The 23,297-nt window shown below is 52.5% G+C and overlaps 1 protein-coding gene across 1 annotated transcript in view; it reads left to right on the top strand.

Annotated features, from left to right (window-relative positions):
* Positions 1-16,803, top strand: part of SEMA5B (semaphorin 5B) — a 118,354-nt gene extending 101,551 nt beyond the window's left edge. The window contains exons 9-22 of the mRNA XM_060009915.1: positions 2,015-2,150; positions 3,323-3,530; positions 3,645-3,852; positions 10,667-10,784; positions 10,934-11,115; positions 12,224-12,367; positions 12,569-12,716; positions 12,854-13,079; positions 13,267-13,485; positions 13,966-14,136; positions 14,239-14,388; positions 14,816-14,860; positions 15,296-15,501; positions 15,738-16,803. Of these exons, the coding sequence (XP_059865898.1) occupies positions 2,015-2,150; positions 3,323-3,530; positions 3,645-3,852; positions 10,667-10,784; positions 10,934-11,115; positions 12,224-12,367; positions 12,569-12,716; positions 12,854-13,079; positions 13,267-13,485; positions 13,966-14,136; positions 14,239-14,388; positions 14,816-14,860; positions 15,296-15,501; positions 15,738-15,896 (2,320 nt within the window). The 3' untranslated portion in view covers positions 15,897-16,803. The remainder of the gene's footprint in view (positions 1-2,014; positions 2,151-3,322; positions 3,531-3,644; positions 3,853-10,666; positions 10,785-10,933; positions 11,116-12,223; positions 12,368-12,568; positions 12,717-12,853; positions 13,080-13,266; positions 13,486-13,965; positions 14,137-14,238; positions 14,389-14,815; positions 14,861-15,295; positions 15,502-15,737) is intronic.
* Positions 16,804-23,297: the final 6,494 nt, after the last annotated feature.

The following is a 23,297-nucleotide window of genomic DNA, read 5'->3' as shown; positions in this document are numbered from 1 at the left end:
CATGAGACCCTCCTTCCACAGCCTCTTCTGTGTAAAGGCTGGGCATTCAGGTGATTTTTTTATAGAGAATGCTGAATGGGCGGCAGAGACCAAGAAGCACATTTGTTGTACAGGACGCTGTGCTGGGTTCTTTGTAAGGACAGAAACATATGAAGCATAGAGTGGAGTTTGCTTACCTAGGGCCCCAGATAGCAGGCACTGGATGAGGGCCAGGTTAGCTACAGGAAGGATAGTCTAAGGGGGTGGACAGGGAGGACAGTAAAGCGGGGAAGCTGGAGCAGAGAAGCCATCCAAGCCAGGGGACAGACATGCAGCACAGCCCACACAGGCCATGAGCTGACAGCGGGGACTTAGTGACCAGCCCGCTGTCAGCAGCAGAAGGTGGGCAGCCGTGAGCACAGGGCAGGAGTCACTGCAGACGCATCAAGGGAAAATAGCATTAGTGTAGACTGCAAATTGTTTATATATTGTGCACCTTCACCATGCCCCAGGTTCTTGTCATGGTGGAGGTCAGGGGGATGGGGGACACACCAGTGGGCAAGAGCAGCCCTGACTCTGCCCATAAGGACCTTACATTCTCGAGAAGGGCCAGTTTTAACTGTAATAAATCCTACAGAGGGAAAGGGCAGTGTGCAGGGAAGCTGTGATCAGTGTGGAGGGTCGATGATCAGGGAAGGCTTCCTGTAGAAAGTGACATCTACAGGATGACTGGGAATCATCCTGTAGCTAGGGGAGAGGAGCGTTGCAGCCCGAGGGAACAACATGTGCAAAGCTTGGGGTGGGAAAAAAATGTTTGAGGAACTGAGAGGAGACCCGTGTGGCAGGAACCTGGCAGGTGAAGACGGGAGAGTCAGCCGAGGGGTGGGCATGGGAGGATTATGCCTGGAAGGGCCTTGTAGACTGCTTTAAGGGTTTTGATCTTTATCCTAAGAGTAAGGAGATGTTATTGGAGGGTTTGAAGGAGGACAGGGACTAGCTCAGATGTGCATTTTGTAACACTCACTCCAGCTGCTGTGTGGATAATGGATCGGAGGAGACTGGACGGGCTGCAGGGACAGTGCAGCATCCTGGAGGAGACAGTGGGGACTGCGACCAGGCAGAGGGGAGCGAAATGCACACATTTGGGAGAGGGACTGAGTGCAGAGAACAGCCCTGGAAACACTTGGTGTAGTGGTATCCTCTCTCCGAACTGCCCACATCAGACTCATAGAAACGTCTGAATCCATGACTGAAAGGGATCTGAGAGGTCATCTGGCTGCAGGTGGTGGGCTGCAGCATAGATTACTGGTTTGGCAACGAAGTTGTTGTTGGGTTTTCTTTTTTTTTTTTTTTTTTTTTGCGGTACGCGGGCCTCTCACTCTTGTGGCCCCTCCCGTTGCGGAGCACAGGCTCCGGATGCGCAGCCTCAGCGGCCATGGCTCACGGGCCCAGCCACTCCGTGGCATGTGGGATCCTCCCGGACCAGGGCACAAGCCCGTGTCCCCTGCATCGGCAGGCGGACTCTCAACCACTGCGCCACCAGGGAAGCCCTCTTTTTTTTAAATAAAATAAATAAAGCAGAATCGATCGGAATAAAAATATCAGAGTATAATGTATTTAGTAAGGGTACATATTGCTTCATGAAAATTCATTGCAAATATGTATGTATGTGTCCTACTGAGCTGTAATATAAAATATATTTCTTACAGTGGGCCAGGGACTAAAATGTTTGAAAACCATTGACTTTATTTGACCCTCCCACTGAATAAACGAAGGGGATGAGGAGGTAGCACAGAAGGATCTACCAGTGCTTCTCATCAGTGGGTCTTTCTTTACCGGAGGCTTTCCACGGTGTGAAAACCATGTTCCTCCTTCTGTGATACCCCTGTGGTGCGGAAGGAACCAGAGTCATCATAGGTGCCTAGTAAGCCTTGGAGCTGTGCCATGCTGTGATTTGACAGCTGGCCATGGGATTTAAGGGGAAGGTGCCGAGGCCTCCAGGGAAGGCAGCATGCCTCCATCTCTTGCCTTTCAGAAACAGCATTGCCGCATCTGCTGTCTGCGCCTTCAACCTCAGTGCCATCTCTCAGGCTTTCAATGGCCCGTTTCGCTACCAGGAGAACCCCAGGGCTGCCTGGCTCCCCATCACCAACCCCATCCCCAATTTCCAGGTACAGCTTCTCCTCCCCTTTCCCTCTCCTCACATACCACCCTCCCCCAGACTACCAACCGCAAGCTGATTCCCAACTACTTAGTGCAACCACCAAATGTGTCCCTGCTGATCTATGCCCATCTGTGGGGTCTGCGATGGTTCCCTAAGAGGGTGGTAACCTCAAGACTGTGGAGCAAGGAAGGGAGAGTGGGTGGGATGCAGAACAAGGGAGCCTGCTCTGAGCCATCTCTAAATATGACCCCTCGCCTCCAGAGAGGCAGGGAGGGTGGACCTCAGCTCTACTCAGTGTAGGGAATCAGGAGAGCAATCACAAGCTATCTGGCCAGAATTCAGGGATTTTTAGCTGGAGTTTGCTTGCAGTCTACCCAGTATGGGTACTAATGCCTGGAGGATCTCTGAGTGCCAGGAGTGGTCAGAGCCCAGCCATGGGTGGTGTGAGCATCCCCAGTGTGGAGAAGGGGAAGTAGCCATGGGACAGAGAAAACTGCAGATGGTTGATTTGCATATCCATCCAACTTCCTGACCAGGAGGCAGAATGGAGCAGGGTAAGACCTCAGGCTTTTCAGTAGTACAATCCTGACCCAGATCTAGCCCTCTCTGTGTCACCTTGGGCAAGTCACTCAACCTCCTTGAGCCTCTTTACCCTTATCTGGCACATGGGGATAATACCATCGACCTCATAGATACGTTGGAGGGTTGATATGCACCTGAGGTGGTCTGTAGAATGTAGTAGGTGCTCAATAAATGGTAGTTGCCTTCCAGCTTTGGTTTAGAAGGCATAAGAACCTTGAGCTGATAGGGACATGGGAGAAGGAAGGCAGGGCTTGGCCCAACATGGGGGAGGGGCACCTACAGCGACAGCATGAAATAACAGGACACTTGTTATCCACACTCATATGATCCGTTTCTAGATAATCCAGCCCCCCTTTCATCTTCCTTGTCCTCTTCTCCATCCCTGGTAGGTCCCTCATCCTGTCTTCCCAGCCTCATTTTCCCTTAGTTCCCAAAGATGAGACATCTTCCTGGAAGAGGGTGCAGGGCACTTAGCGGGGGATTTTGTGGGGCAGGGAGAAGGGATTGGAGAATCCGAGTCTGGGTTGCGAGGAAGGAGGGATACGGGACCGCGGCAGCCCGGCGGCTGGTCACGTGTGACCCGGTTCCCTGCCGCAGTGCGGCACCCTGCCCGAGGTGGGCCCCAACGAGAACCTGACAGAGCGAAGCCTGCAGGACGCACAGCGCCTGTTCCTGATGAGCGAGGCCGTGCAGCCGGTGACACCCGAGCCCTGTGTCACCCAGGACAGCGTGCGCTTCTCACACCTCGTGGTGGACCTTGTGCAGGCCAAGGATACGCTCTACCACGTGCTCTACATCGGCACGGGTGAGGCCGCCCCGCCCCGCCCCGCCGGCGCTCGGGGTGGGAGGGGGTTGAGCGGCAGGGTCTGGGCCGCGAGGTTCCGGGGCCTTTAAGGCCACCCTGATCTGGCCCCTCCAGAGTCCGGCACCATCCTGAAGGCGCTGTCCACGACGAGCCGCAGCCTCCGCGGCTGCTACCTGGAGGAGCTGCACGTGCTGCCCCCCGGGCGCCGGGAGCCGCTGCGCAGCCTGCGCATCCTGCACAGCGCCCGCGCACTCTTCGTGGGCTTGAGTGACGGCGTGCTGCGGGTGCCGCTGGAGAGGTGTGCCGCCTACCGCAGCCAGGGGTAAGCGGGCGCCGCGGGAAGGCGAGCGGGCGCCGCGGGAAGGCGCCGCCGGGAAGGCGGCCGGGCGGGTGCGCCTCCAGACGCAGATGCCTGCCGATCGCACTGGGAGCTGGCGCTTAAGAGATGGAGCTTTGGAGTCAGGTCGTCCTGGGATGGCGTTCCTGGCGCAATCTCCAGTTGTGTGCCTTTGGACAAGTCATTTAACCTCTCTGAACCTTGGTTTCCTCCTCATAAAATCTCTGCAGGGTTTTTGTGAAGGATAAGTGGGATAATCTGCCGAAACCACTTATCACTCACCTGGGGAATATATGTGTTGAGCAAACGGTGGTGGCTGTCGTTATCCCTGTTGTCAAGCCCACAGTTAGGGCCTGGTGGCCATCTCTAGACCGCGTGATTTACTCTCAGTCCCTTCAGTTCAGAGAGTGGTCTTTATCTTTGAAATCACAGCACTTGCTATGCAGATGTGAGGGCAGATAGGAGATGATACTTTGAGTCAGCCCCAAGTTTGCTTCTGTAACTTCCCCACTTAGAAGAGGCAGAAAGGCCTGGCATGGGTGGGTTGGAGGTGAGGAAACACGTGGAGATGGGACGTTGTCTTCCCAACAGCTTCTGCAATCAGTTCTCCATACCTTAGCTTCAGGTGGGTTCACAAATTTGGCAATAATGACATTGACGTTTAAGGGGGAAACAAAAGCCTATTCCAAAGCCAAATGCACATGGATCTCAGACTCCTAAGCATGTGAGGCTACCCTGAGCTGCACCCGTTCACTTTGGAGATAATTCAAAAACGGCCTTTAGCTGTCATAGCCACAGCCATGTGGGCTTCTGTGGCCTTTGCAACACAGGGACCTCCTGGCTGTGCCCATCTGTCCTCAAGATTTGGGAGACAAATGGCGTCCAGGCTGCCAAGGGTTGTTTTCCAGCCCCGGCGGAGTGTGCTGGAATCTGATCAGAGGCCTGGAGGGCCAGGGAGGAGGCTAGAAGGTCATGGTGTGACAGCGGGGAGTGGGGGGGAGGCGAGCGCAGTGGGCAGATACCCAAGCTTCCCTCAGCCCCAGCACAGGGCTCCATCAGCAAAGCACCGAATGTTTGCGAAGCCCTCCCACGCTCAGAGCACTTCACGGGGCTGTCGGTGTGAGAAGAGGGAGGCAAGATGAAATAGGTCTGGAACACTCTCACTTCCCTCAGGGCTCTAGATGTCTGGCTGGGGAGAGAGACCTTGGCCTGAATCTGACATGTGGGGAGAGAATGGGGTATAATGGGAGGGACTTGCGTGGTGGAATTGGATGTACCTGGGACCCCATCTCAGCTTCGTCATCTGCCAGCTATATGATATTGAGCAAGTTACTTACTTAACCTTTTGAGCTGTGGCTTTCTCCTGGGGAAAATAGGGGGAAATGTGACGAAGCAGATGGTATTTACTTTTGGCAGAGGAGCTGTAAGGATCGGGAATAATGCTCACGAAGTGCCTAGTCCAGCGAGTCATCATTGGTAGCTAGTGTCCTTATTCCTTTTTTATCTCCGCAAATGCATTTAGGGGCCCTCCAGTCTCCTGCGCTCTCCGGAGTCTCGGGATTTGTGACGCTGAATACAGACAGCACTGCTTGGCAATGAAGCATGGCATTTCTCTCTTATGTGCTTCTTTAACTGCTGTGTCATTATTAAACTTTTCACATGTACCGTGTTCTTTAAGAGGTTGTAAATCCTTGAAGGCAAGTCCAATGTCCCAGTATTTTTTATGCTCCACCAGGGGGCCATGCCCAGCCCCAGCCACAAAGTGGCCTGCTACACATGACTGATCCTGCAGTTGATTGATTGCTTGGCCTGAGAGCAGGCTGGTGCAGGAGAGGAGTGGGGAATGGGACTGGAAAGTGGATTGAGGCCAGCTGAGAATGCCAAGGGAGGATTTTGACTTGAATCCTGTGACTGGAGGCACTGAAGTGGTCTTTGAACGGGGGAGTGGTGTGATGGGCAGTGTGAATAGGTGTCTTACAAAGATCAATCAGACAGTGGCGAGCAGCATTGTCTTGGGGCAGATGGTTGGCCAGCGTGAGCTGCTGTGGCTCTAGGCCAGATATGACGTGATGGGGTCTGCAGTGGAACGAGAGGAGGGACAATGCCGGACGTTTCCCCATTCACGTGGTGCTGCAGACAGGGGACAGGGAGTTCGCGAAACGTGGCCAGGTGGAACAGCAAGGTAGACAGAGGTCAGCGCGGCATCTGATACTTTTGGTTTCCTGAGTTTGGGATAAGAGGCCTTGATATGTACAGTGGAAACCCTGCCATAAAGCTATAGGTGGATCTAAAATGTGCGGTCTCGTTACTGCAAAGTTCTAAAATGACCAGAGTAAGCCCGTGCTGCCAGCAAGCTGTGCGCTCCGGGAGTCTGGGAGCCAACTGCCCATCACACTATATCAGAATGTATGCTGTTGTGAGGCAGTTTGTCACGGGGTTTTACTGTGTCCCATGAGAGACCTTTCCTGCGTCTATCCTCATTCCTTCCAAAGCTGGCAGGAAGCTGAGGGTGGTTAAGCAGAGGCCCCTTCAGGCCCCCTCCTCTGTCCAGAATCCAGGGGCTTGTCTCCAGCACCCTCCTTTCACTCAGGCAAACCTCAGCCCCATGGGGCACGACCAGGACCCTGGCCTGGCCAGAGAGACTGGTGCTCACAGGAGGACAAGCAGAGCGAGTGAATGGCTGACTGGCTCTACAAAGCAGGTGTTTTATGCATGGAGAACTGCCCCCTTCCTCCTTCCAGCACGCCTTTCATGCTGCCCTGGAGGGAGGGGCCCCTTATTGCCAGCTTATCCCAACCTCCCTCCCTGGCAGGGGGTCTGGGCCCCGTTCCACTACCATCTTAAGTAATGGCCACTTGCTCCCAAGCTCCACCCTGGACAGCTCCCATTGTGAAACCCTTGCTACTGCAGTGCTGGAATCCGCCTGCTTGCACATTTCACCATCCATCTCTGTCCTGCTTTAGAGCCCATGAAATGAACCTGTTGCCTTTTGTAATGGCTGCTTGAGACACTGCAGTAAAAAAGACATGATGATATATTATTGGTCTGATGGCTGCTTTTATGAAAGGAACTCTAAACTGCCACCCACTCCTATAGTCAGAGACACTTTCACTCTCCTGTGCTTGGAGCTTTAATTTTCTTAAGAACATTCTCTGCTCTGGAAGCTCTGGAGTGGCCTTTGGCCAAAAGCAGCAAATGTGGAGAAGAAAAGAGCTCAGGCGCTGGTGCCAGGGGGGTCTCACAGGTCCCCTCAGGCGGCCAGGACTGGGGCAGGGCAGGGCAGGCGTGTCCATGGAGAATCTGGTCTCCTCTTTCTTCTCTGGGAGAATTGTGAGCAGGAGAGGCTGAGGGCAAGGGATCCTGAGTGAGGGGCTGGGGCCAGCATCTACTCTGTGTTTTTCTTCACTCTTTTCTTATCCTGTCATGGATTGGAAAGACAAGGCACTTCATCTCTTGGCTTGAGAACCCTGACAAAAGTGGCCCTGGAACAGTTCTAATGCTGTTCATTGCAATCATCTGAGGAGTGTTTCAAAGACTCTGGTGCCTGGGCTTACTCCAGTCCAGAAGGCCCGGAAATAGGAGGGATTTTTGTTTCGTTTGCTTAAGCCTTTTAAAAGATCCCCAGGAGATTCTAATTTGTTGTCAAGACTGGGAACAACTGTTCTAGAACTGGTTAGGCCCTAGTTGAAAGAAGTAGCACGAGGCAAATTGCATTCCTCCAGAATCTTCTGTTTTTATCTTGTGTAGATCAGTTCAAATTATCTGCTCTCATCCATTCTCCCTACTGGCAGACGTTTGTTTTTGATGGATAGAATCGTATATATGTATATATTATTATTATTATTAATCACTCATCATGGCTAGTTTTTTTTTAAGCTATTTAATCTATGTTGCTTATAAAGTGCCGTATCAATGCTTCTAGAGTTTGATGCCCATTTCTGAGAACTGAGGGAAATACACTCAGGAGTGGGCTTTACTGAGTTCTGATTGGCTGAATCTGCTAGCAGCAAATTTGACCCAAATGTCAGCCAGTAAGCAGAACCTCAAAACCACAGGATGCTGAGACTACTTTTGCGCATGTATTGTATTCAGTCCTATGATGTCTAGTTTGATGTATTTGCTGGCGAAACACAGCTAAATCAAACCATTGATCCCAAATGAAAATACGAGCACCCGTACGTTGTATAATTCACACAAATTGTCCTTGAGAGAATAAAATGGAAACATAGTCTTGAGAAACAGATGAGTGTTCTGGATTCCCAGGTGGGCCAGGGTATGTTTACTGGGGTCCAGCGAGGCTGTCGCTCACTGAAACCCCACGCATCACCTCCTTTATCGGAGGTCATGAGCGGGGGCTACTCTTCACTGCGGTGCGCAGGCTTCTCATTGCGGTGGCTTCTCTTATTGCGGAGCACGGGCTGTACGCATGCAGGCTTCAGTAGTCGTGGCACATGGGCTCAGTAGTTGTGGCTCACGGGCTCTAGAGTGCAGGCTCAGTAGTTGTAGCGCACGGGCTTAGTTGCTCCACAGCATGTGGGATCTTCCCGGACCAGGGCTCGAACCCGCGTCCCCTGCATTGGCAGGCAGACTCTCAACCACTGAGCCACCAGGGAAGCCCCACCCTCTTCTTTATAAGGTCTCTGTATAACCTCTTTTCTCTTTGGTCTATTGAACTCACTGAAAATAAAGAACTCACCTGACAGGTGACTTTGCCTGAAGTTTCAAGAGAAAAGAAAGATTCTATCCTGAAGACACCAAAAGGGGCAGCCCCTTGACTCCTTTGTGTATCCCTTTAGCCCTGGGCAGCCTTAGCCCCTTTGGCCAAAGGAAAATCCCTCTGCAGACTCATGTCATCGCATGGGCTCCCCCACCCTCTTTGTCATCCAGCACCTCCTTAACCCCAAACTTCTTCTGCTTTCTAACCTCCAGTTACTGCCTCACTCTCACTCTCAGTGCTCGCCTAGACCCTCTGCAGCAGGCCCACTGCTGTAGAGCAGCCAGACCTGGCCAGAGAGGGTGGAAATTGGCGAAAGGAGGCAGAAGGGACCCAGCGAATCCCCTGAGGTTGGCAGTGGGCTCTCTGGGTATTGGAGGGAACTTCCTTCGGGCTCCAGAATCTGATATTCTGTTTACTTAGCAATGGACAGCAAATCCTGATTCCACAATTCCCATATTGTTTTTCCCCTCCTTGGAGTCTTACCAGTAGAGATTTAACTCTTGTTGTTGTTGTTAAAAACTGTAGAGGATACAATGACTAAGTCAGAAGTAAAAAGGGAAGAGAGGAGCCTAGGTTATGAGAAGTGGGGGCTTTGGGACATGCATCAGCGTGTGAACCGTTACCTCTCCGGGCTCATTTGAGATAGAGCTGCCTAGGAAAAATGGGGACCTGGGATGTGACCCCTGGCTCATCCCAGCCTGAGCTCATTCTTATGATGCCAGTGCATTGGCCTCTGGGTCCTGCTGCTGAGCAGCACAAACGTGTGGATGCCCAGGTGACCCTGGACTATGCCCAGGTGTCCCCTGACCCTGCACCTGTGTTTTGAGGCACGGGCTCACGTTCACTCAGTGTGTGAAGTAAGACACAGCCTCCAGCTGGGAAGCAGGTGCATGGGGGAAGAGTGTGGTGGGGAGGTCTAGGTTCTAGCCTCAGTTCTGCCACGTACAGTTTGCGTGATCCTGGGGAAACGCCTGTTCCCTTCTCTGTGACTGTTTCTTCCGTTGTACAATGAAAAGGTTGTTTTATGGATCCCAGTGGTTCTCAGTCTGGCTCCCATTAGAATCACCCTCAAGCATTTTTGTTTTTTGCGGTACGTGGGCCTCTCACTGCTGTGGCCTCTCCTGTTGCGGAGCACAGGCTCCGGATGCGCAGGCTCAGCGGCCATGACTCACGGGCCCAGCCACTCTGCGGCATGTGGGATCTTCCTGGACCAGGGCACGAACCCGCATCCCCTGCATCGGCAGGTGGACTCTCAGCCACTGTGCCACCAGGGAAGCCCCCCCCCTCAAGCTTTTAAATCCCCAGCCCACCCACCCAGAAATTCTTGTCTGGGGTGGGCCCATGTATCAGTATTTTTAAAAAAGATCCTTTAGGGACTTCCCTGGTAGTCCAGTGGTTAAGACTGCACTCCCAGTGCAGAGGGCCTGGGTTCGATCCCTGGACAGGGAACTAGATCCCACATGCCTCAACTAAGAGCCCGCATTCCGCAACAGAGATCTCTCACGCCGCAACTAAGACCCGGCGCAGCCAAATAAATAAATAACTACTATTTTTTTTTAATGAAGGAAATTTTTTTAAAAAGTTCCTTTAGTGATTCTAATGTGCAGCCAGGGTTGAGAACCACTGGGCCAGATCATCTGTAAGGTCCTTTCCATCACTATAATCACAGTGTCTAGCAGGGAGGAACTACCTCTTTGGATTTCTGTTCACCACATCTTCACCTGTGGCCCTAGATGAGGACTGTGGGGCACCCAGACTCAGGGAAGGCAGTAATCTCTTGGCTAAGTGTGTGGGTTCTGGAGCACCATAGTGTGAGTCCATGGTCGGCTCTGGGTTTCCTCCATGTAACATGAAGATAATAAGAGTACCTTCTGCATTGAGTTGTTGTATTGAGTTAATTCATGCTTCTAAAGTGCTTAAAACGATGCCTGGCACACAGTAAGTACTCAGTGAACTTTGTTATTATTGTGGAGGACAACTGAATGAAAGAAGTGCCCAGAGGAGAGTGTCCAGGTGTATTCTTGGGATGCAGGTGATGGTGGGAGTCCAGTGGGCTTGAGTCTCTGGACCTCTGTCTGGCAGGGCATGCCTGGGGGCACGGGACCCGTACTGTGGCTGGGACGGGAAGCAGCAACGTTGCAGCACGCTTGAGGACAGCTCCAACATGAGCCTCTGGACCCAGAACATCACAGCATGTCCTGTGAGAACCCTTTTGTACCCCCCACCAGGGACCTCTTCCCCCGAATTCAGGCCCTGACTCTCCATCAGTGTCCCCACAGCCCTGGGACCTTGTACCTTCCCTGCCCCTGCCTTGTGTGACAGGGTCCTGCTCCTGGTGTGTGTCTTCAGGTGCGAAATGTGACTCGGGATGGGGGCTTCGGCCCATGGTCACCATGGCAACCGTGTGAGCACTTAGATGGGGACAACTCAGGTTCTTGCCTGTGTCGGGCCCGGGCCTGTGACTCCCCCCGACCCCGCTGTGGGGGCTGTGACTGCCTGGGGCCAGCCATCCACGTTGCCAACTGCTCCAGGTATGTGAAGACGCAGGGCTTGCTGGCGGTGGCCTTGGAATGGGGGAGGGGGGATGGAGGGAACGGGGCATCCCCAGCCAGCTGTTTGCACTAAGGGACAGAAAACACTTCAGGGCTGTGCAGGGCACTGGACAGGTGGCTGATGTCTGAGGCAGGAAACATGAGCCCTGGGAGAGTTTCCACTCCAGTGGGAGAGAACTTTCTGCCTTGCGGTGCTCTTCATACAAAGAGGCGTGGGGGTTATCCCTAGCCAGATCATATCCTCAATAAGCCTTGCAGTCCCAAACAGGATAGCATGGGATAGTTGTAGCTACCTAACCACTCTGAGCTTCTCTAAATGAGGGTTACAGTGCCCACCCTGAAGGTTGTTGGGAGGGTTAAATGAGATCATATTATATATATATTTAGAGAGAGAGAGAAAGAGAGAGAGAGAGAGCTTGCACACTGCCTACTACCTGAGGACTCCCTAAAGTGATTAAAAGAAATAACCCATAATTCTTGACACTCTTAAAATAATTTTATATACACTACATTTATTAATTTAACCATCACAACCTCATGGTGTAGGAATACAATCATTATCCTTACTTTAAAGATAAGAGTATGATGAGGCACAGGTGGTTTTGGTAATTTGCCCAGCCTTAAACAGCCAGTAATTGGTAGTGCCAAAATTTGAAAATTAGGGGCAAAGGAGACAAGAGTGGGTGGTGTCTTGAGGTTGGAGCAAAGCATGTGCAGTAGAACGGGGGAGAGAGCATGGGTTTGAATACCAGGGTCTGCCAACCAACAAGGCTGAAACAAAGGTTGCAGATGGCAAAGGCCTTCTCTAGAGAATATGTCCTTTTCCCCTGCGAGTAGAGGCCATGTGGGTATATCTTTGTGCTCTAACCCTAAGCACAGCCTGATATATGGAAGAAGGCTCTCAATGCATGTTTGAGGAGTGAACAAATGAATGAATAAGTCATTCCTGAGAAGGCCTGGTTAGGAACTATCTCCTGTCAATCGCACTTCCTGACAACAATACAAAATCCACCTGTGCAGATGTGATTAGATCTGAGAAGCTAGAGCTCAGAGGGTCATTTGTCTCTATCCCCTCCGGCCCCACCAGGAACGGGGCGTGGACACCGTGGTCATCGTGGGCCCTATGCAGCACCTCCTGTGGGATTGGATTCCAGGTCCGCCAGCGAAGTTGCAGCAACCCTGCTCCACGCCACGGGGGCCGCATCTGCGTGGGCAAGAGCCGGGAGGAACGGTGAGCTAGGGCGTGGCTGTTGGTTTCTGCGACAAGCCAGCCCCGAGGTCGCCGACTTCCCGGGCCCCCTAGAAGGTGGCCTGGATTCTCCAGGTGGTCCAGTGGACCCTCGTTTTCCCAGTCTCGCAATCTCAGTGACCTCTCATAGGGAAAGGGGTGCCCGTTCCCTAGAGTAACGACTCCTCCCCCTCTCCCCGTCAGGTTCTGTAACGAAAACACGCCTTGCCCGGTGCCCATCTTCTGGGCATCCTGGGGCTCCTGGAGCAAGTGCAGCAGCCACTGTGGGAGCGGTGTGCAATCGCGGCGTCGGGCCTGTGAGAACGGCAACTCCTGCCCGGGCTGCGGCGTGGTGAGGGCCGGGCCGGGGGCGGACGCGGGATGCCTGGACCTCGAGCCAAGGGGAGTGCAGAGAAGGGGCGGGGGGCGGAGCGCGGGACAGGCCTGGGGCTGCGAGGCTGTGCAACAGCACCAGTCCTCCTCCCGAAGGAGTTCAAGACTTGCAACCATGAAGGCTGCCCCGAAGTGCGGCGCAACACGCCGTGGACGCCCTGGCTACCGGTGAACGTGACCCAGGGCGGGGCGCGGCAGGAGCAGCGCTTCCGCTTCACGTGCCGCGCGCCGCTGGCCGACCCCCACGGGCTGCAGTTTGGCCGGAGGAGGACGGAGACCCGAACCTGCCCCGCGGACGGCTCTGGAGCCTGCGACACGGACGGTACAGCCCTGCGTCTCCCCACCCGCCACCCTCCCTCCCAGGCCCAGAGCGATGGGGCGGGGCCGGGAGTGAGAGCTGGGGGAGGAGGGGGCAGGGAGGGGATGTGCGGTTTGGAAGAAGGCGGGAGGCGTTTGGGCTGCCGTGGGAGCCCTCTGTGGCTGAGGCCAGCCCCCCTGTATCCCCCCAGCCTTGGTGGAGGAGCTCCTGCGCAGCGGGGGCACCTCCCCGCACACGGTGAGCGGGGGCTGGGCCGCCTGGGGCCCGTGGACCTCCTGCTCCCGAGACTGTGAGCTGGGCTTCCGCGTCCGCAAGAGAACATGCACAAACCCGGAGCCCCGCAACGGGGGCCTGCCGTGCGTGGGTGACGCTGCCGAGTACCAGGACTGCAACCCCCAAGCTTGTCCAGGTAACCCTCCACTAAGGAATCTTGGCCCAGGGAACCCCTCGCCCAGGGAACCCCCATCGGGGAGACTCCCAGGCCTCCCCAGGCTACAACTAACTCCTGCTTGGAGACCTCTCCTCCCTGCCAACTCTGTACAGGGCCCCCAGAGCAATTTTCTGCCCTGAACATGGACACGGCAGCTACTCGCAGGGACCAGGGCATTTCCTCATCCTCCGTGTCGCTGTTTTCTCTCCTTTAATGGGTTAGCTAGACAAGGAGCTTGATTTGAGGCGAAGTTGGTTTTTGGTGTCCCCTCTGCAGCCTGCATTTCTCCTGCCACCCCTGAGGGGAGGGGGACTCCCTAACAGTGGACTGTAGGGCTGGGTCAGGGCCGATGTTGAGGGCAGTGTGGCCCTGAGAGGCCTAGCCTGGGTTGGGGTAGAAGACTGTCTTGGGCCATGCCTGCACCTGCAGCCCCTCTTCACCCACCCCATCGCCTTGCAGTGCGGGGTGCCTGGTCCTGCTGGACCTCTTGGTCCCCATGCTCAGCCTCCTGCGGTGGCGGCCACTATCAACGCACCCGTTCCTGCAGCAGCCCCGCCCCCTCTCCGGGCGAGGACATCTGTCTCGGGCTGCACACGGAGGAGGCGCTGTGTGCCACACAGGCCTGCCCAGGTACGAAGTGCATCTGGCAGGGCCTGGGGAGCAATGCGGAGCCTGCGCATCCCCACTAAGGGGGTCTGGGTGGTTAACCTCATCCCAACCCACAACACACAGAAGGCTGGTCGCCATGGTCTGAGTGGAGTGCGTGCACAGAGGATGGAGTCCAAAGCCGTGGCCGGTACTGCGAGGAGCTGGTCCCCGGGCCCAGCACTTGTGCTGGAAACAGCAGCCAGAGCCGCCCCTGCCCCTCCAGGGAGATGCCCGGTAGGTCTCGGAGCCAGCGCCTTCACACCAACCCTTCCTGCCCCGAGCCCCAGCTTCCTTCCCCTTCTGAAGTATCCGGGAGATGCCCGGTAGGTCTCCGAGCCAGCGCCTTCACACCAACCCTTCCTGCCCTGAGCCCCAGCTTCCTTCCCCTTCTGAAGCATCCTGCGGGGTGCAGGATGAAATGCCGGGGTGGGAGGTTCGCACACTTTGGGCCTTTGCACTTCCTCATTTGACGGATGGGCCTACCTTTCTCAGAGGTGGGGCCTGGGGGGAGACCAAGGGAAATGAAGGTCCCCAGGTGCAGTCCCACAGGTCGGCGCTGACCCAGGGGTCCTCCGAGACACACACCAACACACACCGCCCTGGAGGGACTCACGTCCTCTGCTCCCTGCCTCTTACACCCACTCTGCTTGTCTTCCTGCAGTGATCCTGCCTGCCTCCAGTGTGGATGAGACCACTGGCTGTGGAGGTAAAAGGAACCTGCCCCACCTCATGATGATCCACGCCCCCCCCCCCTCCCCAAGGAGGAGACCCACCTACTCTGAAACCTGGAGTCTCTCCACTTCTCGCTCCAGACCCACAAACGTTGTTGAGGTCCCGCACTGCTTTAGACCACGTGTAGGAGAGTCTGGGCAATTCCATCCATGCCCCTCAGCTAAGAAGTGGTGGTCAAGTCTGTATTCAAGAAGAGTCACCCAACTCCACACCACTGGCTGCCTCCTCCGACCCAAGCCACAGGTGGTCCTGTGAGACAGGCCCCTGGTGACAGGCCACGCAACCTTCCTGTTTCTGATGACCCTGGCTTCAAAGCCCTTCCCTTTATGTCTCAGGGCCTCCTATTGGGGGGCAGTTGGGGGTCTTCACAGTGGCCCTTTCCTTACCTCTTGTCTCTTCCCTCTCCCAGCGTTCAGTCTCCTCCACCTGGTGGCCACAGGCATCTCCTGCTTCGTGGGCTCTGGGCTGCTGACCTTGGCGGTGTACCTGTACTGCCAGCACTGCCGGCACCAGTCCCAGGAGTCCACGCTCGTCCATCCTGCCACCCCCAACCACCTGCATTACAAGGGCGGGGGTGCCCCCAAGAATGAGAAGTACACACCCATGGAATTCAAGGTGGGAGTCCTCTCGGAGAAGCAGAGGGCAGGGTGAAGGGTGCAGTGGTCCTGGCCCTACGCAGGACATAACTAGGCTGGGCACTCGGGAGAGAGCAGTGGCATGGTGGGCAGAACACTGTGTCAGCAGCCAGACGTTCTCTCATTGACTGGCTCCTGACTTCCTTGCTCTGGCCTGTCCTCTTTCCCCGTCTCTCCCTTCACCCCTTCCTCTCTTGTTCTTTCCTTCTCCCACAGACCCTGAATAAGAATAACCTGATCCCCGATGACAGAGCCAACTTCTACCCATTGCAGCAGACCAATGTGTACACGACCACCTACTACCCGAGTCCACTGAACAAACACAGCTTCCGGCCTGAGGCCTCACCTGGACAACGGTGCTTCCCCAACAGCTGATACCACTGTCCTGGGGACTTGGGCTCCTTGCCTTCCTAAGGCACAGAGCAGGTGGAGGTGGGACGGTGGAGCCAGTTTGGTTTTCTCCCTCTGCACTAGGCCAAGAACTTGCTGCCTTGCCTTGTGGGGTCCCATCTGGCTTCAAAGAGCTCTGGCTGGCGGTGACCATGGGGGAAAGGGCTGGCTTCAGGCTGGCACACGGCTGCAGTTCCAGCTCAGCCCGGGTCTCTCATGGCCTCCTTGGAACCCACCGTCATGCTGATCTCCCCTCCCATGTCTGGGCTGTGGACCTACTAGGCGTGTGAGGGAATTGGAGAGTGGAGATGGCAGGAGGGCAGGCTTTTAGGTTTGGGTTGGAAATGACAGCCCGTGTAGCTATCAGGGGCCGAGTGTGCCCCTCTTTGGCTGGCCCCAGGAAGGGCCTGGGCTACATCCTGATTATCTCTGAAAGAAACTAGTCAAATGACCCCAGTAGGTCTGGATTCTCTGCCCAGGGCTGGGTCATTGTGGTGCTGCCCCAGTGTGACATGGGGACCAAGGCTGGAGCAGGTTGTCCACCTTTGCCTAGCAGTCTGTGCTTTACCCAGCGACATCCCTCTGGTCAGAGGCAGTGAGGACTGGGGGCTGGAGACTGATCTGTGCTGAGAAGTCCTTTAATCTGGGCTGGCACATTCCTCGGCCTTTCAATCAGAGTGCACGAAAGGTGACCCAGGAGGAAGGGAGGCGGGAGGCCAGTGGAGACGGCTTTCCAGTTGCTGCTCAACAGAGCTGTTGGCTGAGACCCGCGTGGGAGTCTCTGCTGGGCCCTCATCTGTTCAGGAACGCACACATGTACACACACAATCACAATCTGCTGCAGCAACAAAAAGGATGTTGGGCTGTGGCATTATTAAAGATGATATCCAGTCTCCAAATGTAACGTCGTCTTCGTGCATATGTGTGTGGGCTCCTCTTGGCCCGGTCTGGTCAATTAGAGCAATGCACTGGGGTGACAGATGGTCTTCTCAGGGTGGGGGAGATGACCCCAGTAGAGTTTGACTTTAATAGAGGATAACTTTCCATTTGTGAGTAAATCTCCACATACACACGTTGCCCTAAACCCTTGTTGGAAAAGAGGGATGATCACAGATTCACAAGTAGGGACACAAGTACACCAAAGGCAATACAACAGGAGATTTCTGCCCATTGCCTTAGCAGCTCTAATCGGCAGCACTTCCACAGTGGAAATGTGTGAGTCCAGCAGGGGAGTATTGATGAAGATTATTTTATGAGGTGCTTACATTGCTGAGTTTAATAAAACCAGAACTGACTGAGAAATGAGTAAATCTGTGAGGTGGGGGAAGCCCTCTGTAGTTTTGGCTGGATTAAATCAAAATAGCCTCAAAGCCTCAGCCCACCACATCCGTGCCACCATTTTGGATGAGATTGATGGACATGTTAAATTTAGAGAGGAATTTCCTGACTTAATTGGCTGGATCAATTACAGGATTTGCAGCAAAATCTATTTGTAGGTCAGGCTGTAAAGTGTGAGATCCCGGTGGTAGAGGAAGTAGAGGATCTTGGGGAGGGGAGGAGGAGGAAGAAAGGAGCACTCCTGGACCTCGTGTCTTGGACTCCCTTGTGCTTACTGGCTCAACTGCAATAGCCGTGTCCTCAGGCCAAGGTGGAGCCCAGTCAGTGAGAGCTCAGGGGACATAATGAGTATTTCTGCAGTTTGGGGATTCCTCACTGAGTTTCTATTCACCCCATGAATCCAGAGCCTGTAGGGGCCTGTGTTAGATCTTGGGGTTTTGGATTCCCTTGAACCTGGTAGAGCCAATGAAGTTCAAGAGTGTTCTAGGGCCCAGGGTGCCTGCTTCACAGGGGCCACTCATATATGTCAGGCACTGGTCAGGTCTGTAGCAAGCAGTCATGAAGAATTCCCGGGTCATGCCCAGCCACTTTTGACTGGAATGGCATCAGTGGAGTGGAAACCCGTGTGTGTCATGGCAAAATACACACCATCTGTTACATAAAAGTATCAGTCCTTCACATGAATTAATCATAATTTATTTAAACCACTCTGATTTGTTTCAAATTTTTCTTTACCAAAGAACGCTATTATGGACCTTCTTATCCGTATCTCTATGTCCTTAGGATAAATTCCCAGAAGCGATTGCCCTTAACCTCTGTGGCCAAATCTCTTGCTGATGGGAGTACACAGCCACCAGCAGCACATTCTCATTGCATTATTTCTAATGCTAGTAGCTAACTCTGATAAGTGCTGTCACCTCCAAGCACCATACCAAGTGCTGGTCATTTCTCTTATTCAGTTCTCACAACAATCCTGAGAGGAAAGTACTATTGCCATGCCCACTTTACAGATGAGGAAACTGAGGTTTAATAAATTTAAATAACTTGCCTAAAGTCACACAGCTAGTCAGTGACGGTTCAACCCAGGCAGTCCAACTGCTTGTTATCAACTTGATAATTTTTTAAAGCGTAATTGTTTAAGTTTTTAAAATATTTACTGAGTGACCATTTCCCTCCATTTACATATTGGCCATTTGCATTTCTTATTTTTAAGAAGGATATTTTGTACCTTTTCTCTTAGGTGGTCATCTTTTCCCTATTGCTTTGTAGAAGATATTAACCTTTGGTTAAAAGATATTAACCTTTGGTAAAAAAAAAAAAAAGATTTAAATATTTCCTTAATTGATCCTATGCCTGTTTTGATACATAGATATTTGAATTTTTCACATAGAACTACTGGTTTTTTGTGTTTTTTTTTTAAAGGAAACTATACGGATTTTGCTTGAATGAATCTGAAGTAATGAGTTTTCTCACTGTCACCACCATGAATCTCAGGGATGCAGGCTTTAGGGGACACAGTTCTCTCCTTCTGCATATGCTGCATAGTGTCAGTTACTCTAAACAAAGACAGGATCCAGGCTGGGGATCTATTGGTTTGGGACTTGACTTAGGGGAGCATACAGCCTTATGCACTCCAGAGGAAGGGGTGCCTTAGAGGGAGAAAAAGAACAGAGTGTGTGTTGAGAGGTTCATTTCTCTGGGAGGAGGAAGTAGAGCTGGGTCCCCTCTACCTGTCAGGGCAGGTGAAATTTAGACAAGAAACAAAAACTGGGCTCCTCTCTCTGGTGGCAGACACTGGCCATGTGGTGGACAGTTATTGGGACCCAGAGTACAGGGTCCTTGTCTCACAGCCCAGTCCTTGAGCAGGTCAAATATGACCCTCAAGCATCGATGGCTAGGAGCCCATTAACAATGAAAGAGATCATCTCCCCACATGGTCAGGCAGGTGGCCTTGACAGGAGGCAGTACACCTGGGTGAGGATCTGGGCTTCCCCGACTAGAGGCTGGATTCCAAGTCCTGGTTCAAAAGTCACACGGCACAATTCAAGCCTCTATATTCAAAGTTAAATTTTAGTTTGATTTAGCGCCTATCGTCTGGAGAGAGAGGATATTGACCAAACTTGCTTTGACAGCTGGACAAGCAATCTTCCTCCAGTAGCCATTCTTCCTATTCATTGTGTGGGAGGATGGCTCAGTCTCTAGCTTTACTGCTCACCAGCTGTGTGACCTCAGCAAATCTCTTCCCTCTCTGGATTTCAGTTTTCTGGCCTATATCATGTCAGGGTTGGGCCCAGAGTCTCTACCAACTTCTGTGATTCCTAGAGCTCTGGGAAAAATTCTTGTACGTGGTGCTTTTTCCTCTTTGGTGCTAGCCAAGTGCTCCAGTGTTACTCTGGCCCTGTCTCTGCCACCTCTAACTTGTCTCAGAGTCGGCTGTGCTACTCAGGGCTGGGTCATCTTCAGGGGAAACCAGGCATCCTGAACCTGCTGTCCTCACACAGGAACCTGGGGAAATGTCTTCCTCAGAGTCTCCCATTTTTGATTCCTGGGCCCCAAGTTCCCCTTCATTGAGGCGGATAGAGGTGGACAGTGGATACACATGCATATGATGTGTATTTGTGTGTCACTGAAGTTTGGCTTTGACCTTGCTATTCAGCCCAAAATCTGTGAATTGGCCTTCAGCCTGTTAGACCTGCGCGGTCTCCTAGGAGTTTCGACTCGCCCAGGAAACAACAAGAGTCGGAAGTCGATGCAAAACGCAAGAGGTTTATTGAAGGCCGGTGCACCGGGGTTCCTTGGTCCTCACGCAGGAGGTCGAAGAAGGAACCCTTTTGGGCGCGAATATGTCAGTTTTATAGGTTCCCACTTCCCCGTATGTAAATTATAGATTTGGTTGTGTTCTCCTGCTGATTGGTCCCGGCTTAGGCTCGGACCAGAGAGGGAACTTGTCCCCAGCTGCCTGATTGGTCTTTGACAGACACCTTTTTTACATTTTGTTATCTCCCTCCTTCTCCCCAGCTGCCTGATTGGTCTTTGACAGACACCTTTTTTACATTTTGTTATCTCCCTCCTTCTCGGAAGGGGGCCGGACATCCTGGAAATTCACCCATTGTCTAAGAAGCCCCTATTGTCTGGAGAGTTCTTAATCATTAGCTGGAACAATGTCCCTCGAGTCCCACAAGCCTCTGCTTTTGGAAGTTCAACTGTAACGGGTGGAGTGCACGCACATTAGGGTGAGACCTTAGCGCAGTAGTTAGAGGTCAGGCTCCGCCAGCAGTCAGCCTCGCAGGGCTCTCCTGGCAGAGTGCGGTGAGAGGCGGATCCCGGCCTTCTACTTGGGGCCCTCCGTGTCCCCTGGCCTCGGGGCCGGTGGGTGAGCTGGGGGGCCCGGGGACAGGCTGAGGGCTGTGTCCCGCAGAGCTCCAGAGCCCTCGCCACGGCCGACCACTGGCCGGGCCCAGGACCCAGCTCTGCGACCTGATAACGGTGACAGTCTCCATGGGTCGCAGTCCATGGAGGCCTCAGCAACTGGAGTATATGGACACTGCCATTAAGGTAACAGCTTCAACCAGCTTCAGTCTTTCCGTTCAAGTTTCAAAAATTGATACGCTGAGACCGGTTGTCTACCCCTAGGAGGCGGCCAGAGGTCAGGGTTAGGCTGCAAGGACGTCACCCGTCGTTTCTTCAGGTCCGTCTCTGTGGTGGGCTGTTCTCAGAGAAGGGCGACGGTGAGCTGTGAATTCGCCTGATTGGTATTCGCCACAACATGTACTCCTTCACAAATGATTTTGTGTAGGATCACAAATGATCCTACACAAATGATTCTCTCCAGTGTAAATGAAAAGCCTGAGGGCCGGCTGGGTCCTGGGCGCCCGGCGTCCTCAGTGGTGATGGCTGGGCAGGGTCTGGGGACCTGGCCTTGAGGGCGCCACAAGCTGAGATCTGCCTGGTGGGCCGGGCCTGGGCACTGGTGGGAGGACCCAGCCTGGGTGCTGGATGAATGCTCCCGGGCAGGGTAGCCGGCCCCCGCAGGGACCCCGTCCTCTTAGCCAGGACCTGGACCACGGAGGGTGAAGGTTGAGCCTTGGGACCTTGCCCTTTCTCGTCGGAACAGAGAAATAACATTTGTTTTGGTGGAGGTTTACAGGAACATAGTGACCTGACCGTGACCTGACCTCAAGGACAAAGGATCTGACACCAAGAAGTTTGCAACAACTAAACCACTCCCCTCCCTCACCTTTCCTGTAAAAGGGCTTTGCTGAAAGCTTTCGTTCTGGGTTTTTAAGGCATGAGTCACCCATCTCCTTGCATGGCCCTGCCATAAACCTTTGTCTGCTCCAAACTCCAACATTTTGGTGTTGTTTGCCCTCACTGTGCATCAGGCACACAGACTTCGTTCGGTAACATAAATAGCTGAATGTGTACTTCATCATTTAGAGCACCCTCGAGCTTGTACCTGAGCTACAGCCATGGTTACATAGGTTACCGGTATTTCAATCAGCTCATCAACTCTGGTGACATGCACAGGGCACGCTATTTAGATTTATTGTTAGTAGATAACACTCACTATAAATGTCTAGATGAATCTTGAAGTGAAAAATCTCTTTATGCTTCATATGTTAAAATTCAGTTAGTCAGTTGAACTATATATATGCATATTTAGTACTGTAAGAGTAAAATGCCCCAATAATAAACAATGATTGTGAAAGCTGCTAATTTTATGTTCAAACACAATTAAACCCTTTAAAATAGCAGATAAATAGGGAACAAGACTCAGAGTTAAAAAGAATACTGAGAGAACGTTAGCTAGATAACTTTAGGAAAACATTACAGTCTTTGTGAACTAATAAATGTTAATTTAAGGGCTTCCCTGGTGGCGCACTGGTTGGGAGTCTGCCTGCCGATGCAGGGGACATGGGTTCGTGCCCCGGTCCGGGAAGATCCCACATGCCGCGGAGCGGCTGGGCCCGTGAGCCATGGCCGCTGAGCCTGCACGTCCGGAGCCTGTGCTCCGCAACGGGAGAGGCCACAACAGTGAGAGGCCCGCGTACCGCAAAAAAAAAAAAAAAAAAAGAGTTAATTTAAAATAATACAGGGCAGGGACTTCCCTGGTGGTCCAGTGGTTAAGAGGCCACCTTCCAATGCAGGGGACGCAGGTTCGAGCCCTGGTCGGGGAACTAAGGTCCCACGTGCTGTGGGGCAACTAAGCCTGAGCTCTGCAACTACTGAGCCTGAGAGCCACTGCAACTAGAGAAGCCCACGCACCGCAACAAAGAGCCCATGCGCCCCAAGGAAGACCCAGCACAGCCAAAAATTAAAAAAAAAAAAAATACAGGGCAGAATAATAGAGATTTGATTAAGTCATAATTCCAATATTTTCCAATTGGCTTGGTGTCTATCATTCATTATGTTAAACAAAATAACCTTTAACCATTAGGTTTAATTTTGGTATTTAATTTCATTTAGCTTATGAGTCTTTCAAGAATAAATTCTGTTTGGGAATTCACATCTTATGAAAATGGATTTCTAGAAAAGAATGTCAGTTTTTCTACTTCAACATTTCATAGGTAGGCAGAAAAAATTACCAAATCATGTATAATTTCCATGATAAATCACCTTTAATCTAGACATAATAAATAACATAAAAGGGATGGAGAAAAGAAAAAAGTCCAGGAAAATGTGATATCCAAAAAAATGTCTGGCTTCTCTACTGTTCTCAGTGAAGTGAGCATCTACTTAGCACCACAAAACTGCAGCTGACTATGCCAAGCAATTACTTTTCCTGTACTGTAATGTCAAATTTAAAATTTATGTAATATTAATTATTTGATTTAATTAGTATTAATATAATTTTAATAGCAAAATTATAAGAATAATTACAGTCTTTGGGGTGAGATTTCAGATTAATTCCTGAATCCCAGATGTTTTGTTTTGAGATGGTGCTATCTGGCTTTGGCCTCAGTTTTAACCCAATATTGATCTTAGCATTTGCCCCAGTGTGCATTCCAGGCAACGTAAAAGGCCACTGGCACACACTGCTCAGCACCA

Source organism: Delphinus delphis, chromosome 4, assembly GCF_949987515.2.
Source record: "Delphinus delphis chromosome 4, mDelDel1.2, whole genome shotgun sequence".
Taxonomy (NCBI): Eukaryota; Metazoa; Chordata; class Mammalia; order Artiodactyla; family Delphinidae; genus Delphinus; species Delphinus delphis.
The sequence above is the reverse complement of the archived record's forward strand: the minus strand, read 5'-3'. Positions and strand labels throughout refer to the sequence as shown.